At 45.1% G+C, this 19075-nt stretch overlaps 1 protein-coding gene across 1 annotated transcript in view; it reads left to right on the top strand.

Annotated features, from left to right (window-relative positions):
* The window catches only part of LOC115650594 (NACHT, LRR and PYD domains-containing protein 3-like), a 103458-nt gene that overhangs the window by 30133 nt on the left and 54250 nt on the right, over positions 1–19075 (top strand). Inside the window, exon 6 of the mRNA XM_030560781.1 lies at positions 11139–11228. Coding sequence (XP_030416641.1) covers positions 11139–11228 — 90 coding nt within the window. The remainder of the gene's footprint in view (positions 1–11138; positions 11229–19075) is intronic.

Here is a 19075-nt window from a genome sequence, read left to right on the forward strand (position 1 = left end):
GGTGAACAGGAAAGGGGAAGTTATACAACATCGGTTTATCAAAGGTAGACCGTGCCAGACTACATTGATATTATTTTTGAGATAACTATTTTTATATAAGGGAAATGCAGTAGGTCTAATATGTTTGGACTCCAGTTTAGAATTTGACATGGTACTGCATGAAAAATGATTAATTACATTAGAAAAGATGGAGATTAGTATAAGAATTGTAAGGTGCATAAGGAACTGGCTAAAGAGGAGATGACAGTGGGTTATGCTGAAAGGTGAACTAATGGGCTGTAGGGAGGTTACTCATGAAGTTCCTCGAGGATCAGTCTTAGGACTGATCTTATTTAATATTTTCATTAATGTCCTTGGCACAAAGGCTGCATCTACACTTGGAACTAAGGATGCAATTCCCAGCTCACATAGCTCTCATTGAGCTAGCGTGAGTATGTCTATGTGAGCTGGGAATCAGACCCCTGGCTCCAAGCTTAGATGTAACCCGACTGTGCACGTACAAGCCTGAAAGGAAGATGTAGGTGTCTCATGACAGGGCCTGATTCTTCTGGGAGACGTCTAACTCGTGTTGTTAGTGCTTGTTGAGTTTTTCACAATATATGTGAGAGCAAGGTCAAGAGATTCTCCGATAGGTTGGAGGGAGAGTGGAGTCACTTTTGGTTTTTAATGAACAGTCAGAGAGCTTCCTCTAATCAATAGTCATTTTCATCACCAGGGGACCCAGAATCAGGGATGCCTTGCCTTGTGCATGTTTTGAAAGCAGAGCACAGGGAAGTTAAATGTGGAACTATGAACAGCATGCATTTGCAATTAGAGTTCAGTGCAAGTACATGGATCCTGAGGCCATTGCCACAGGCATGCCCTGTGCGTGGTTCCATGCTGAGGTCTTGGACTTCCCACTCTCTTGGCAGAGGAGCATGTCCAATCTCATCTCTGTAGTAGTCACCAGGATACCTAAAGTTACCAGCAGCTAGTGCAGCAAATGGAAGAGAAGGATACTACTGGGTTGAGTTCCAGAGACATGAATAGGACAAAGCCAAAGAGTAGCAGCAGAAGTATAAAAGTAGCAAGAAGAACGAGGGCTATGGTAGTGTGCCAAGTGCATGTCCATACTATGAGGAGCTGAGCAAGATTTTTGCCTAAGACCAAGAACCTGAACAGGAAGAGCACATACTTGGCAGATATGTGCTTTCTGGGGAGCTGAGCTGTGCACTATACCAGGCCACCGCTTCCTGCAGCTCCCATTGGCTGGCAATGGTGAAACACTGCCATTGAGCGGTGAGTGGCCATACCTGCGGATGCTCAAGTAAACAAAGTATCTCACGGCCCGCCGGGGGCTTACCCTGAACAAGTCACAGCCCAAGGTTGAGAACCCCTGCACTACACAACCATGCACATTCATTGCATGCACTTCAACTTGTTTGTTCCCCTGGAAGTACTGAAAGTACCCAAGGTCCATTGCCAAGGGGTTGTGGGTGAAAATGGGATCCTTTGAAGTGTTGAGAGCTGAGTGATCTTTTTTTTTTTTTTTTTGAAAACCATAGTCTATGGAAACAGTCAATAGTAATGCAAATAATAATAGTGTCTTTATCTTCCAATTCAGGGATATGACTCCCATTATTTTAGATACAAGTAGGTTTAGACACGTGGTTTTGGTGATCCCATGATTAAAGGCTAGCAAAAGTTCTTATTAATTATGAAAAAACAACAAAAACAAGCTATAACGATGCTGGCTTTGGTGGGACCCAACCGTGAATGCCAGTTCAGGACAAATTGTTTATAGCAGGGCAGTCACAGCCCAAGGCTGGGGTTCCTTTGCACACCAAGGCAAATCAAACCAGCCAGACAGAGAAGGCTTCCGTTTTAGCCCACTGGCTAACCTCAAGTCACACAAGCAATTCCCTTAAACACTCCAGTTTCCCAGTATCATCCCCAGTGTCACTCGTCCTAGGGATGAATGGTTATGAAAACCAACACCCCAGTAAAAGAAAAAAGGGTCTCCCGATCCCAAAGGACCAAGCCCCAGACCCAGGTCAATATACAAATCAGATCTTACCCACAGAGCATTCTATTGCCAATCCTTTAGAAGCTAAAGGTTCATTCATAAAAGGAAAAAGATAGAGATGAGAGCTAGAATTGGTTAAATGGAATTAATTACATACAGTAATAGCAAAGTTCTTGGTTCAGGCTGGTAGCAGTGATGGAATAAACTGCAGGCACAAATCAAGTCTCTGGAGTACATCCACAGCTGGGATGAGTCATTCATAGACTTTAAGGTCAGAAGGGACCATTATGATCATCTAGTCTGACCTCTGCACAATGCAGGCCATACAATCTCACCTATTCACTTCTATAACAAACCCCTAACCTATGTCTGAGTTATTGAAGTCCTCAAATTGTGGTTTGAAGACCTCAAGCTGCAGTGAATCCTCCAGCAAGTGACCCATGCCCTATGCTGCAGAGGAAGGTGAAAAACCTCCAGGGCCTCTGCCAATCTGCCCTGGAGGAAAATTCCTTCCTGACCCCAAATATGGCGATCAGTTAAACCCTGAGCATGTGGGCAGGACTCACCAGCCAGCACCTAGGAAAGAATTCTCTGTAGTAACTCAGATCCCACCCCATCTAACATCTCATCACAGACCACTGGGCATACTTACCTGCTGATAATCAAAGATCAGTTGCCAAATTAATTGCCAAAATTAGGCTAATCCATCATACCATGCCCTCCATAAACTTATCAAGCTTAGTCTTAAAGCCAGATATGTCTTTTGTTCCCACTACTCCCCTTGGAAGGCTGTTCCAGAATTTCACTCCTCTAATGGTTAGAAACCTTCGTCTAATTTAATGTCTAAACGTCCTAGTGTCCAGTTTATATCCATTTGTTCTTGTGTCCACATTGGTACTAAGCTTAAATAATTCCTCTCCCTCCCTAATATTTATCCCTCTGATATATTTATAAAGAGCAATCATATCCCTCCTCAACATTCAGTCTTTTGTTCAGAGCTTCAGTTTGTAGCTAAGTCCATCCAGAGGTATGAAGCAGAAGTGAAGACAAGATGGAGATGAGACAGCTGCCTTTTATAGTCTTTTCCAGGTGTAAGGACACCTCTTTGTTCTTACTGTGCAAAATTACAGCAAAATGGAGTTTGGAGTTACATAGGCAAGTCACATGTCCATGCATGACTCAATTCTTTACAGGCAGCAGCCATTGCTCACATGCTATCTTGAACATTTCCAGGGAGACTTCTTATGTGGATTGGAGTCTCCCAAGATCCATTGTCCATTAAGTGTTTCTTGATTGGGAACTTCTTGCAAAATCCTTTCTCAAGAAGCTGACCAAATGCTTTACTAAGGCTTCTTAGAATCAGAACACATTGAGATACAAGTACATAGCCAATATTTATAACTTTAACTACAAAATGATACACGCATACAGCTAGCATAATCATAATCAGCAAATCATAACCTTTCCACAGACACCTTACACGACAACCTTTGTACAATATTTGCTGCAAAGATGTAACAGTGGTTGCAACAATGATCTATATGGTTACAGGTCATATTAACATCACACAAGCAAAGAACAATAGGTAATTTCAGTTGCGATTGTTCTGTCTTTGAACAGAAATTACACCTTTAACAGTGAGTCCACTTGTGGGAGAGGAGGCACACTTTTTAAAGTTAAAACAAAGTAGATTATTTCCCCCAATTAATAGTGAATGTTGTCCCAGTGTTCTATATATTTCCGGGAAAACAAAGTTGAGAATACATATCTGTAATTTATGGTAAATTACATAACAGAGATGGTGAAATTATCCCCCAGTCAAACTTTATCAAACCTAGGAACTTCAGGGTTGAGGTTAAACTTAACATGTTTGGATTTATTTTAAGACATAGAAATGCATAGTTAGGGCACCCAGGCAACCTCAACTTTCCCCTGTAGTGACACCGTGCAATAACCAAATGATTATGACCTAAAACACTTGTAATCACAGTGTTTTGGGCTTCACAGTTTAGGGAGTGCAAACCAGACCAGTGAGAATTTGTGTCACCTCACAATGCCTTGCTGCTGTAGCTCCCAACCTGGGCTGCTCACAGCCAGCCAACACGAGCATGCAGGTCACACACTAAGTGCCTGTGTATAGCGACAGCCTTGGTCCAGCAGACTCTAACCCCAGCAGCCTGCCAGCAACACACCAGCCACTCTGGCTTCCACGAGCCTTAGTTACAAACAGCAAGATGACTCCAACACACTTCAAGTCCTGAATTTCCCCAAAACCGTGTGCCTATAATGTCCATCCCTCTCCTGGGAAGTTCAGAGAAATAATAAGGTTCCTTTGTTCCATTAAGGAGACAAAACACACCAACTTGCCACATGAACTGGAGATGATATTCACTTTAGTACACTGACAGCAGTGTTGGTTTAGAATAATAGTAAAACAAGTTTATAAACAAACACAGATAGGATTTCAAGTGAGTTGAAGTATAACGAAAAAACTGAGAAAGTTAGAAGTAAAACAAAACAAAATATGCTTCTAAAAGTCTAAACCTTAATCTAGCAAGGTACAATTTTTGCCAAAGTAGCTTTCTTACTTATATACAGTTCCCAGAGACATCAACCCCCGCCCAAGTTGAAGGACCATCCTTTTCAGTGTCAGACAACTGCAATGAGGGCAGTCTAGCCTAGTGACCAGGGTCAGAGCCATAGTCAGTGGTCAGAAGTCAAAGTCCATGGTAAAACTCAGAGACAGAAACTGGGTACCAGAATGAAGGGTCAAGCTAGAGTCCATAGAGAGGAGTGAAAGCCAAAGGTTAAAACCAGAGGTCAGGAACTGGAGCAGGCAGGGTATCAGGCAAGGATGGGTTCAAGGCAAAGGGCAGAACAGAGGCAAGTTGGGGGGCAAGGCAGGAGCAGGCACAGTGGTGGGCATGAGCACTGAGAAGCCAGCAAGCTGCTGCTATCACTGCTGGCTTAAGAGCTAATCTGCTGGCCTCTGCAGCCAATCAGGTTGCATGCTTAATCAGGCAGCCTGCTGCAGGCCAGCTGTGTGGATGAGGCTGCCCAGAGACTAGCTCTGTTGCAGGCCCTGATTCCTGACACTACCTCCCCTTTGAGGGAACTCTCTAGGGGCCTCAGGACCTGGCTTCTCAGGGTCAGTGTTGTGGATGATGTGCAGAAGGATCAGGGCATGGACGTGCTCTGTGGGATCCCATGAACACTCATCTAGGCCATGCCCATCCCGGTCAACTAGACACTGTAGTTTTCCCTGCGCTCGACAAGAATCTAGAATCTGCCAAACCATGTTTTCTTCTTGGCCTTGAACTGTTATTGGTGGAGGAGCGGGAGCAGGTAGTGGTTATGTATAGTCACCTTGTCTAGGACCCAATAGTCAATACATGGACACAAGCAGCCATCTTTCTTCTTGACTAAAAAAGATTAGAGCATCTGCTGTGGATGTGAATGGGCAGATGAAACCCTTCTGAAAGTTCTCCCACAAATACAGGTGGAGAGCCCAAAGTTTGGGTTTGGAGAGGGCAGACATCCAATCAAATAGAGCTTCGGCTTCTGGCTGGAGATAATTGGGGAATTGTGAGTCTGATGTGGGGACAGGATGTTCATGTTCCCCTTTTCAATCTTGGCCACAGCAGGTGCGGCCACGCAGGGCACTGAGGATCTTGATGGTCCTCCTGCCTGCAGGTCAGGATCTTCCAGTGGATGACATGAATCACAGACTGCAGTGGTATGTTTCTAGGATCCTGGGAGGCAGGATAGCCAACAATGCCTGGAAATAAAATATAGGGTCCTGTTCTGCCAGTGAATGTGAGGGTCATGGGCGGTAAGCCAGGGCATACCTAGGATAATGGGAACATGAGGGGCCCACATTAATCCAAATTGTAGGGTTTCCTGATGCCCCAGAGGGTGATAACTGTTACTGGCATGACATGGCAGGTTACGGATCCTGAGGAGAAGAGAGACCCATCAATAGTCTCAACCAGCTCTGGAGAGTCCTCCCATAGGGTGTGAACCGCATGGGTCTTAACAAAGTTTACATCTATGAAGATACCTAGAGGACCCAGTTGGAGCCTCTAGGGTGATATTTCATTGTTTACCAGCAGTCAAATTAATAGAGGTGTCCGGAGCTGCGTTGGAAGCTGATGTGGGATCTCTGTGCTGTGATAATTGTTGCCCATGGGCACTGGGAACAGCTGGAGAGGGAAGAAGAACAGTTCAGCCTGGTCCGCACCCCAAGGGCTGGGGACGTGGCACTTCCCAGCCCCGGTTCCACCCAAATCTTTACCGAACACATCAAGGCAAGATGGTCACATCCCCCATAAGATAGGCACAAGCCTGAAACCCAGCATTGGTGCTATTCCAAGTCAGAGAAGTGCAAGCAAACCTGGTGGTCTTGCATGAGCTCTGATGCTGAGGAAGACCTGAGTGCATGGGATGTTGGAGTCCTGAGGGGTGGTGACTTCTAGAAAAATTGAGGTAACTCTCACATCACTCTGTGAGGCGATCATCAGTTGTGGTGCACAATTCAATCAGGCTGTCAAACTGGATAGAGACTCCACCCAGGCAAGCTCATCCATAATCTCCTCATTTAACCCCAGGAGCAAATGGTGGCACTGTGCTGCCTCATTCCACCCAGTGTCAGAAGCCAAATGACAAAATTCAGCAGTGTACTTGGCTATGGGTTGATCTCCTGCTGTAAGGCATGAAGGTGGTCTGCACTCTGTTGGGGTCACCAAAAATGATGAACATAGTGTGAATGAATTTGTCTAATTGCTGCAAGAGGGGGCTGGACTGTTCCAGGAGTAGTAAAGCCCAGGCCAATCCAGCAGCCTCCTATTGCATGGCTAATCCAACAGCCTGCTGCAGGCCAGCTGTACTGAGGAGGCTGCCGAGAGACTAGCTTTGCTGCAGGCCCTGATTTCTGACACTCAGCCTGTAAGAACTCCCCCCTCCTGCATCTGTCCAGTGATGGATGCCAAAAATGGCTTTCTGTTTCTGCTTCTATCTCCTAAACGTCCTTGTTCCAAGAGGCAAAATGACCTCCTGCTGTTCTTCTCTTCCTGGGGGCTTCCCATCCCCCTGCTAATTTCTATGCAAATAGGGCTTCCATTGTTTCTCATGCTACCATGATTAATTTACATAAGAGCCAGGTGGAGAGCTATGAAGTTTCACCTATCTGGGAAGACTGTAAAGCCCAATATCAATGGGTGTCCAAAACTACTTATGTAGTGTTAATATGGACATTTTACAGTGATATTAATCACCAGTGTCATTAGTTTTCAGAAAAGACCTCACTCTATACACCAGGAGTGGCCAAATTTACTGACCCTCTGAGCTGCAAGACATGCTTTTAAAAAACAAAAAACAAACAGTGAGATCGTTAACCATTGGAACAAACTACCAAAGGATGTGATGGATTCTCCATTTCTTGATGGCTTCAGATCCAGACTGGATGCCTTTCTGGAAGAAATATTTTAGCCAAATACAACCTATTGGACTAAATACGGGAGTAAGTGGGTGAAATTCAGAAGGTACCAAAGACATGGGGCTTCTGCCCTGATGCTCCCCATGGGGATAAATCTCTTAGACCCCCCTCCCTGCAGGGCAGAAACCCTTGTCCCACACCCTACTGCAGAGCAGAAGCCGCAAGCTCCCTCCAGCCCAGTCTGATAGGAGGAGAATGGGACAGGAGTGGCGGGGGGAGTCTCTTTGTGCCGCAAGCTTCTGTCTCCTGCTGGCAGGGGTGGCTTTACGTTTTTTGCCACCCCAAGCACGGGAGGTCCGCCAGTCCCACGGCTTCGGCGCACCCACTGCCGAATTGCCACAGAAGCTGCTGGACCATTGGACCTCCCGCAAGCATGCCGCCAAAGGCGTCCTGCCTGCCGTCCTCATGGCGACTGGCAAACCACCCCCCCGTGGCTTGCCGCCCCAGGCACGCGCTTGGCGTGCTGGTGCCTGGAGCAGCCCCTGCCTGCTGGGTATAGATGCTTGATGTCTTTTTTCACTTGATATGTAAAAATGGGCCTTCATTGTCTTTGCCTGAAGATAGGGCTGGTCAAAGGATCAAATACACATTTAAAGGTTCACCTCCCCACCAGCTTGAGTCATGCCCCCCCCCGGTAGGTCCTCCCCTTATCCTCGGTAGCTCCTCCCTGTAGCTAACAGCTGTTTGCTGCTGCCTCTCCCCACAGCCACAGTTTGCAGCTCACCAGCTCCAGGAGCTTCTGCACAGGGAGGGGGCCCAGCTGGCAAACCCCTGGCAGAAATCAGGGAGCGGAGCTGCACATGACCCTGCGTGCCCCTCCCCAGGCATCATCTCTGTAGGCCAGAAGGTACCAATAGCTCACCTACTCTGACCTCATATATAATATAAGCTGTAGAATTTCACCAACTTACTCCTGTATTGAGTCCAATAGGTTGTATTTGGCTAAAATATTTCTTCCAGAAAGGCATCCAGTCTGGATCTGAAGCCATCAAGAAATGGAGAATCCATCACATCCTTTGGTAGTTTGTTGCAATGGTTAACGCTCTCACTATTTGTTTTTTGTTTTTTTAAAGTGTGCCTTATGTCTCATTGGAGTTTGTCTGGCCTTAACTTCAAGCCATTGGGTCTTGTTAGGCCTTTCTCCATTAGATTAAAGAGCCCATTAGTACCGGCTGTTTCCTCCCCATTTAGGTACTTGGACACTGTAATGAAGTCACATCTTGATCTTTCGCTAAGCTACAAAAATATTGAGCTCTTCCGGTCTCTCACTGGCATTTTCTCCAGCCCTCAGATCATTTTTGAGGCTCCTTTTCAGTGTTTCAATGACCTTTTAAAAAAGTTGACATCAGAACCGGACACAACATTCCAGTATCAGTCTCGCCATGTTACATTTGTAAAATCACCACTGAGGAAGGTTGAAGAGGGGTTGATTGACATTTTTGATTCTTGTTGTCTTTGTCAGTTGCTACATATTAAGTGGCAGGACAAGTTCAGCAATGAGGTTATCCATAGCTGAACCCAGCAACCGCTTCCATCAGCACTTGTTTGGTTTTGGTGACTTTCTTGGCATCGACACATTATTAGGATGGGAGATTCACGAATTACAAAAATATGTTTACCAAAGAATGCTGCTACATGGTCAGTGGTCATATGGGAGCCAAACACTTTGGTGGTGCAATAAGAATGAGCATAATATACATAGATTGGGATTTTACGATGGTCTGGTTGGATTCTCAGGTAGCAATTGAGTGGTACTTGATCTGCAAGGAGGCTATGTTCATTTGAGATATTCCATGATGGTAATCCAGCACTATTTCTTATACAGATGCTGCCCTAAAATTAATTTGCCCTCATATGCTCTTTGGTGTCAGGATCTAATATGCCACCGTTTCTGCTTAGTTATATGATGTCACTTCACAAAGTGTAACACCAATCACACATTGTTGAGTGATAATGATACTTAAAATTGTAAGCAAATACTTATTTTTTGTTTTTTTACTTTAGTGGGTAAATTAAAGTCAACTCTCTTGGTTAGATACAATAGGAATGATTGTGTATATATCCAGAACTGATTTAAAAAACAATTGACCAACACAAAAGTATTCTTTCCAGTAAATTTAAAAAGGATGGATTTGATGAATGGACTATGAGGTGGATAAACAGCTGGCTAGATAGTCGGGCTCAATGGATAGTGATAAACAATGATCTTGCAAGCGAGTTAAAAAGGGATTGGATGAATGTACTATAAGATGGATAGAAAGCTGACAAGATTGTTGGGCTCAATGGGTACTGATCAATGGCTTGATGTCTAGCTGGGAACTGGTATGAAGCGGAGTGCCCAAGGGGTCAGTTCTGGGGCTGGTTTTGTTCAACATCTTCATTAATGATCTGGATGATGGGATGCATTGCACCCTCAGCAAGTTCTCAGATGACACTAAGTTGGGGCAAGAGGTAGATATGCTGGAGGGTAGAGATAAGGTCCAGAGTGACCTAGAAAAATCGGAGGATTGGACCAAAAGAAATCTCATGAAGTTCAACAAAGACAAGTGCAGAGTCTTGCATTTAGGAATTCCAGGTACTGGTACAGGCTGGGGACCGACTGACTAAGCGGTAGTTCTGTAGAAAAGGATCTGGGGATTACAGTAGGCAAGAAACTGGATATGAGTCAACAGTGTGCCCTTGTTGTCAAGAAGGCTAACAGCATATTGGGCTGCAGTAGTAGGAGCATTGCCAGCAGATCAAGGGAAGGGATTATTCCCCTCTATTCGGCACTGCTGAGGCCACATCTGGAGTATTGTGTCCAGTTTTGGGGTCCCCCACTACAGAAAGGATGTTGACAATATGGAGAGAGTCCAGAGGAGGGCAACAAAAATGATTAGGGGGCTGGGGCACATGACTTATTAGGAGAGGCTGAGAGAACTGGGCTTATTTAGTCTGCAGAAGAGAAGAGTCAGGGGTAGGGGGCAGAATTTGATAGCAGCCTTCAACTACCTGAAGGGGGGTTCCAAAGAGGATGGAGCTCGGCTGTTCTCAGTGGTGGCAAATGACAGAACAAGAAACAATGGTCTCAAGTTGCAGTGAGGAAGGTCTAGGTTGGAGATTAGGAAAAACTATTTCACTAGGAGGGTGGTGAAGCACTGGGTTACCTAGGGAGGTGGTGGAATCTCCATCCTTAGAGGTTTTTAAGGCCTGGCTTGACAAAACCCGGGCTGGGATGATTTAGTCTGTGGGATGATTTGGTCCTGTTTTGAGCTGGGGTTGGACTAGATGACCTCCTGAGGTCCTTTCCAACTCTGATCTATGATTCTATGAAAAGCATAAAACCACTGGAGACATCTCCATTAGTGTGAGTTTCTAGAACTGCATGTGAATGCCCAGAGAACCACAGGTTCAATAAATAATAGGTTACACTTAGCAGAACCTATTCTATTTGACTCTGTGTATTTCAAGTACATCTTAATGTATTTGATATATTTTTGGTTTGGAGGATATAGGTATGCATGTATTTAATTAAAATGGCAGAATAACTCCTACATAGGGCATGATCACATAGATAAGAGCCTTTTTTAGTATTCTGGAAATAGAATTAAAACTTGTCTCCAGAGAACAACATAGAAAATCTCTTTTCTCTCTTTTCAGGGCACAACATCAGGATGAGCTGCATCATTCATCTATTTACCTGCTTTGTCAAGCATTGAAGGCTTCAAACTGTAATTTAAAAAAACTAAGGTGAGAAATTGTTCCTTCCTATTTTAAAAATGCCCTTTAACTGCTGTTATTCCAGAAATGCTGCAGCCATGCAGCTCTTCACCATGGCTGCTTAGGAATTTGTTTAACTGTCCAGTCAATAGGGCAGATTCTCAGTTGGTATAAACTGTCATAGCTCCATTGAAGTCAAGTTGTACCAGCTGAGTATTTGCTGGAATATCTGTGGGTTTGGCTTACATGGCAGCTTAGCGGTTCAACAACATTAACCCCAATTGCCACAGCAATAGGCTAGCAGAAGAGACAGAGCTAAGCAGTGTGGCTGGGGGTGGTTTAAGTTGAGGAAAGACTCAGGAGATTGATAAGAACATTTTAGGTATTTTAATCTTAGGTATTTTTAGGTGCCCATCACCATGGTGTCTAAGCCCTGTACCAGTCTATTTGTTTATATTCATGTATCCTCATTGGATCTCATTTCTCTCTGATCCAAAGGTGGGGTTTGGGGGGGAGCAAGTGGTGGTTTTTCTCTCTCTCTCTGTATCATTGTGATGGTTCTCAGGGCACCCAGGACTGAGAGTGAACTTGTTACCCCCTGAATCACTGAAGTCTACAAATCATGGTTTAAAAACTTCAAGTTACAGAGAATTCACCATTTACACTAATTTAAACCGACAAATGATGATGCTTCATGCTGCAGAGGAAGATGAAAACCCCCACGGTCTCAGCCAGTCTGACCCAGGCTAAAATTCCTTCCAAACTCCAAATATGGCCATCAGTTAGACCCTGAGCATGTGGGCAAGACTTGCCTGGCAGATACATGAGAAAGAATTACCTGTGGTAATACAAAGCCTTCTCCATCTAGTGTCTCATGTCTGGCAGTTGGGGATTTTTGCTGCTGTCAGTCATTGATGGGCCACATACTATTGTAAGCAGTCCCAACATGCCATCCCCTCCAGACCAACCTAATCTCCTTCTTTGAGAAGATAACTTGATTTTTTAGACAAAGGAAATTCAATAAGATCTAATCTACCTGGATTTCAATAAGGCATTAGATATAGTTCTACATAGGAAATTATTAGTTAAATTGGAGATGATGGGGATTAATATGAGAATTTAAATGTGGATAAGGAACTGGTTAAAGGGATGACCACAATGGGCCATACTGAAAGGTGAACTGTCAGGCTGGAAGGAGATTACTAGTGGAGATCACAGAAGACTGGGGTTGGAAGAGACCCCAGGAGGTCATCTAGTCCAATTCCCTGCTCAAAGCAGGACCAAATCATCCCAAGGACTAAATCATCCCAGCCAGCGCTTTGTCAAGTGTGACAGGGTCAGGCCAGATGGCTATAGGAGAGTGGGTACATTAGCTCCAGGTTAAGCAGGTCCCTTTTCTCTGGGTGAGATCACAGGGACTATTCCAGAACACTCAGGAACTTTCTAGAACTAATTAAGGCAGGCAGGTAGGCTAATTAGGACACCTGTAGCCAATTGAGAAGTTACTAGAATTATTTAAGGCTAATCAGGACACCTGGTATAAAAAGTCTCTCATTGAGGTGTGTGTAAGGACCTGGGAGTGAGAGGATGTGCTGCTGGAGGACTGAGGCATACAAGCGTTAACAGACATCAGGAGGAAGGTCCTGTGGTGAGGATAAAGAAGGTGTTGGGAGGAGGCCAGGAATGTAGCTGAGGGAGTTGTAGCTTTCGCACATCTGTTCCCGGAGGCACTCTAGGCAGCTGCAGTTCACAGGGCCCTGGGCTATAATCTGGAACAGAGGGTAGGACCGGGTTCTCCCCAAACCTCCCAACTCCTGATCAGACAGAGGAAGAACTGACCTGGACTGTGGGTTCTACCAGAGGGAAAGGTTTCTGGGCTGTTCCCCAACCCACATGGTGAATCTCTGAGGTGAACAAATCTGCCAATAAGTGCAGGACCCACCAAGATAGAGGAGGAACTTTATCACACAAGCTAGGCCTTAAAAAATTCTAAGGATGGAGATTTCACCACCTCCCTAGGTAACCCATTCCAGTGCTTTACCACCCTCCTAGTGAAATAGTTTTTCCTAATCTCCAACCTAGACCTTCCTCACTGCAACTTGAGACCATTGCTCCTTGTTCTGTCATCTGCCACCACTGAGAACAGCCAAGCTCCATCCTCTTTGGAACCCCCTTCAGGTAGCTGAAGGCTGCTATCAAATCCCTCCCCCACTTCTCTTCTGCAGACTAAATAAGTCCAGTTCTCTCAGCCTTTCCTCAGAAGTCATGTGCTCCAGCCTCCAATCATTTTTATTGCCCTCCGCTGGACTCTCTCCAATTTGTCCACATCCTTTCGAGGGGGGCGGGCAAAACGGACACTCCAGATGTGGCCTCACCAGTCCTGAATAGAGGGGAATAATCATGTCCCTCGATCTGCTGGTAATGCTCCTACTAATACAGCCCAATATGTCATTAATCTTCTTTGTAACAAGGTACACTGTTGATTCATATCCAGCTTCTTGCTCACTGTAATCCTCAGGTCCTTTTCTGCAGAACTGCCACTTAGCTAGTCGGACCCAGCCTATACCAGTGCCTGGGATTCTTCCATCCTAAATTCAGGAGTCTGTACTTGTCTTTGCTGAACCTCATCAGATTTCTTTTGGCCCAATCCTCTGATTTGTCTAGGTCCTCCAATTTGTCTGGACTCTATCCCTACCCTCCAGCATATCTACATCTCCCCACAACTTAGTATCATCTGCGAAAATGCTGAGGGTGCAATCCATCCCATCATCCAGATCATTAATGAAGATGTTGAACATAACCAGTCCCAGGACCGATCCCTGGGGCACTCTATTTGATATCGTCTGCCAACTAGACGTGGAGCCGTTGATCACTACCCATTGATCCCAGTGATCCAGCCAGCTTTCTATCCACCTTATAGTCTATTAATCCAAGCCATACTTTTCTAACTTGCTGGCAAGAATACTGTGGGAGACCATATCAAAAGTTTTGCAAAGTCAAGATATATCATGTCCACCACTTTCCCCATATCTGCAGAGCCAGTTATCTCATAATAGAAGGCAATCCGATTGATCAGGCATGATTTGCCCTTGGTGAATCCATATTGACTGTTCTTGATCACTTTCTTCTCCTCCAAGTGCTTGAAAATGGATTCCTTGAGGACCCACTCCATGATTTTTCCAGGGACTAAGGTTAGGCTAACCAGAATGTAATTCCTGCAATTCTCCTTTTTCCCCTTTTTAAAGATGGGCACTATATATTTGCCTTTTTCCAAACATCTGGGACCTCCCCCAATCACTACAAGTTTTCAAAGATAATGGCCAATGGCTCTCCAATCACATCAGCCAACTCCCTCAGCACCCTCGGGTGCATTGCATCTGGCCATATGGACTTGTGCATGTCCAGTTTTTCTAAATAGTCCTTAACCTGTTCTTTCACCACTGAGGACTGCTCACCTCCTCCCCATACTGTGTTGCCCAGTGCAGCAAACCGAGGGCTGACCTTGTCTGTGTCCCTCAGGGATCAGTCTTGGGACCAGTCTTACTTAACATTTTTATTACTGACCTTGGCACAAAAAGTGAGACCATGCTAATAAAATTTGCAGATACAAAGTTGGGAGGTATTGCCAATGCGGAGGAGGACCAGAATATCATACAAGAAGTCTGGATGACCTTGTAAACTGGAATAATTGAAACAGGATGAAATTTAATAGTGAAAAATGCAAGGTCAGTCATTTAGGAGCTAAGAACAATAATTTTTTCTATAAGCTGGGGACTTATCAGTTGGAAGTAACAAAGGAGGTGTAATGGTTGATCACAGGATGACTGTGAGCTGTCAATGTGGTGTAACCATGAAAAAGACTAATGCTGTCCTAGGGTGAATCAGGTGAGATATTTCCAGTAGAGACAGGGATGTGTTAGTACCATTATACAAGGCACTGGTGAGACCTCATATGGAATACTGTGTACAGTTCTCATCTCCCATGTTTAAAAAAGATGAATGCAAACTGGAACACGTGCAGAGAATGGGTACTTGAATGATCCTTGGAAGGGAAAACCTGCCTTATGAAAGGAGACTCAGGGAGTTTGGCTTATGAGGCCTAACCAAAAGAAGGCTGAGGGGAGATAGGATTGCTCTCTATGAATACATCAGAGGGATAAATGCCAGGGAGGAAAAGGAATTATTTAAGGTAAGTGCCAGTGTTGACCCAAGAAGAAATAGATATAAACTGGCCATCAACAAGTTTAGGTTTGAAATTAGGAGGTTTCCAACTATCTGAAGAGTGAAGTTCTGGAATAGCCTTTGAAGGGGAGCAAAAACCCTAACTGACTTCAAAACTGAGCTGGATAAGCATATAGCGGGGGAGGTATGATGGGACTGCCTGTAGCCAAAATCCTCAACTGGTAGACACGAGACACTAGATGGGGAGGGTTCCGAGTTACTACAGCTAATATGTCAGAAAATTATTATGACTTTGCAAAAGTTCTCATTAATGTAACATAAAGACCCAGAAAGGAGCTTCTTAAAGCAGCTGTACTTGCAAGAGCATCTATAAATAGTGAAATCAGGGAGCTGAAAGAGAAAGAGTTTGGTTCCAATACTACCCATTTCAAAGACAAAGTTTGACAAGCTCAGACAAGAAACAAAAAATGCCCAACCTGACAACAGCATGACAAAGTAATTCTAGAGGTCTGATCAGGGGAAAATCCCAGGTGCCCCTAACATAAGACAATATTGGTGCTAAATATATTGTAATATCATGAGTATTGGAAGGAATGAGGCCAGATCATGTTATATACAATCCAAAATATGATGAGAGACCTAACATAGCAGTGCTGTTTTCCCCTGGAGCTGGTGACGGGCTGCACCAGTACCATAAGAATGCTTTGTTTCAATTTCCCATTCCCTCAGTCTCTCTGATGCGATGACCCCCTGCAGGCCAGCCACTGGAGGAGAGGAAGCTCATTATAATTTAATAATAATAGAAATGAAATTGCTGCAGATGGTGAGATTGCATATAAGGGACACTGTCCTAATAAAATACAATATGAAATGCCAGAAATGCCATTCATAACCCACAACTGTAAGTGTCAGTATGGGGCTACTTTATGAATTTGCCTAGGGGCCAATACACTGCACCATCCACAGGCACCGCCCCCGCCGCTTCTATTGGCCACGGTTCCCATATATGCAGAGCTCCCTGTCAGCCCCTACATGTAGGAGCCAGAGTGGGAACATGCTGTCTGATTCCCAGGAGCTGCACGTTGCGGAGGCTAGCAGGGAACCTACCAGCCCCACTGAGTGATGCCGCCAACCAGGCAGTCAATGACCCAGTCAGCAGTGTTGACTGGAGCCACCAGTATCCCTTTTTGACTGCGTGTTCCAGTCGAAAACCAGACACCTGGTCATTCTATCAATAGCAGACAGTGACCTAAGTTTGTTCTAAACTGCGTGGCCACAGACTATAAATGGTTGTGCAGCAGCTCCAAAGGGCAACACAGTAAGGACCTGGAGAGGACAGAGGTAGGGGGTGCCCAGGAACTGGGGAGTGGAGCAATTTGGGGTGTGCATGGCTGCCATGAGCTATGTGATCTCAGTGTAACAGCAAAATCAGGGCAAAGTTACTGAGCTGGCTCAGTTCCTCTGAGAATGCTCAGTACAACCTAGACAGGAAATTCTGCCAGGGAGCTGTTTGTATCACCTCCTTTGGAGCTCCATGCTACTGGCAGGGAGAAAGGGGCCCCTTCCTCCAGAGCTCTGTGCTGCCGGCGGAGAGAGAGGGGCCCCTTCCCCTAGAGCTCCATGCTACCAGTGGGGAGAGAAGCACCCCTTCCCCTAGAGCTCTGTGCTGCTGGAGGGGAGAGGGCTGTGGGGAGTGCTCTAGCCCCAGCCCCAGGGCAGACTGGCTGACTGAGACTGGTTTGTTGTGGCAAGTTATTCATAATGAAAGCAAGGCTGCTGGCAGTGGATTTGTTTTTCATGTTTGAAACACAGCTAGAGAGTTTCATTAGCTGTGAAAATGACCTCAAAAAGAAGATAACACTATAGGCCTCTAAACTGGACTGACTGCTTCCCCTTAGCACTCTTCATTGCCTTCATTTTTACTTTGATATATTGCAATATTTCCAGCCTCTAGGAAATCTTAAGAGTATGAGATCCAGCTCCCAGTGTGCTTTATTGTTTCTAAATCACAGAAGGGGAAGTTAAAAATGTGAGAATAGATGGAGCAGACCAATTGGGCAGTGCAGATTGCAGTCATGGGGATGAAGCAGAGAAATTGGGTAGTGCAGCGTGCAGTCGTGGGAATATCTTTCCATCTGCCAGTGGATAAGAATAGCACATTCTGACATATTTATATCACCAATTTGCCTGAGGCATTAGGTGACTAGGCTGAGGCCACAGGATTGTTAGGGGAGGAGATGAAGGAGCACATCGAGTGTCTAAATTTTAAAGGTTTATTAATAAAATAACAGTGGTGAGTGCGGGGTGCATCCCACATCACTCAAAGGAAGGAACTAAGCATTAGTGCCCATGCCCTAACCTACTTTTATACTTACACACATACAATCCAGGGCTGGCCAAGCCTGGGTGTAACGTAAGAAGAGGAGGAAGGGTGGATGAGAGTTTTGTCCTGTGCACAGGCCTTCCAGGGTCCACTGTTGATTTTTGCCTTGCTTCAGCTTTTGGGAGGGCTTTAAGCCCTAGGTTTTTTTTTTTTTTTTGTTCCTCATGCTTTTTGTACCAGTCCAAACTGGCTTTCTGTGGCTTCCTCAGCTTTTCCAAAACTACACCAGCTTCAGGGATGCAAAACTGTTGTTTTCCCCCTCACTGGCCTTCACTGTTTCACTAGCTTTTTTGCAGTCTCCTGCAGTTTTGTTCAGTTTACTGCTCTGTTCTCATGACTGGTCAGGGTTGGAATTTAAGCCCCTATCTTTCTTGGCAGACAGCTGAGAGTCGGTTGTGTGCCGTGGCCTTGGACTGGAGTCAGCGTCTTATCTTCCAACCTAAATGGAGTGTCGAGTTAACCCATTCTCTTCGGCCTTTTGCAACCTGCAGAGGAATCTTTCACTCCACACTCACACCTTCAACCCTTCCCGAAATCCCTTCCAGTGCATCTCAAAGCATTAGCAATATACAGTGCTGGTGCTTACCCGGGGGACCTCATGGGTAATTTTACTGTGACTGTGACAACATCCTACATTGCCTTTTACCCTAGTTCTGATTTTAAATACCACTAAGTAGCTTTATCAGTGGCCCTGAATTAATTTGCCAATAGCTTTATATTATTTTGCCCATGGCCCTGTATTAATTTGTCAGTGTCAAAGAGGATCCCTGTATCTGGCAGTAGTCAAGAATGTGGGGTTTTATTTTTCCCCCTCTGCACATGTCAAGAAGTTTCCAACCTTTCCTTTCAGATGCAGAGCTAGTCACAATTCTGGAGGTCTTTATCCCCTTGAGATTGAATTACTGCAGTGTGCTCTGTTTGGGATCATAAAAGACAATTCAGAAACTTCAGCTAAGTTAGACTGTAGATGCTTAGTTATAAAGTGGAACATTGACACATTTGTGCTGTATTGTCTGCACTGGCTTCCTACTGGTGTTATGCAAAATGTAGAGGTCCCCTTTTCATCTGTAAAATCTTAAATGGACTGGGTGATGGCTATCTGAGAAACCACATCTCTTCTGATGCAATATGGCATCAGATGTAATCAGCTGAGGAGCTGACCTAACTCAACTCTCTGCCCAGCCCTGAGCCCACACCTCTAAATCCCTCATTCCCAGCACCACCCAGAGCCCTCACCCCCAGCCAGATTCCTCATCCGCCACACCCCCGCCCTCTGCCCTACCCTGAGCCCCTCCCACACTCTGAAACCTTC

This window comes from Gopherus evgoodei, chromosome 4, assembly GCF_007399415.2.
Source record: "Gopherus evgoodei ecotype Sinaloan lineage chromosome 4, rGopEvg1_v1.p, whole genome shotgun sequence".
NCBI lineage: Eukaryota > Metazoa > Chordata > Testudines > Testudinidae > Gopherus > Gopherus evgoodei.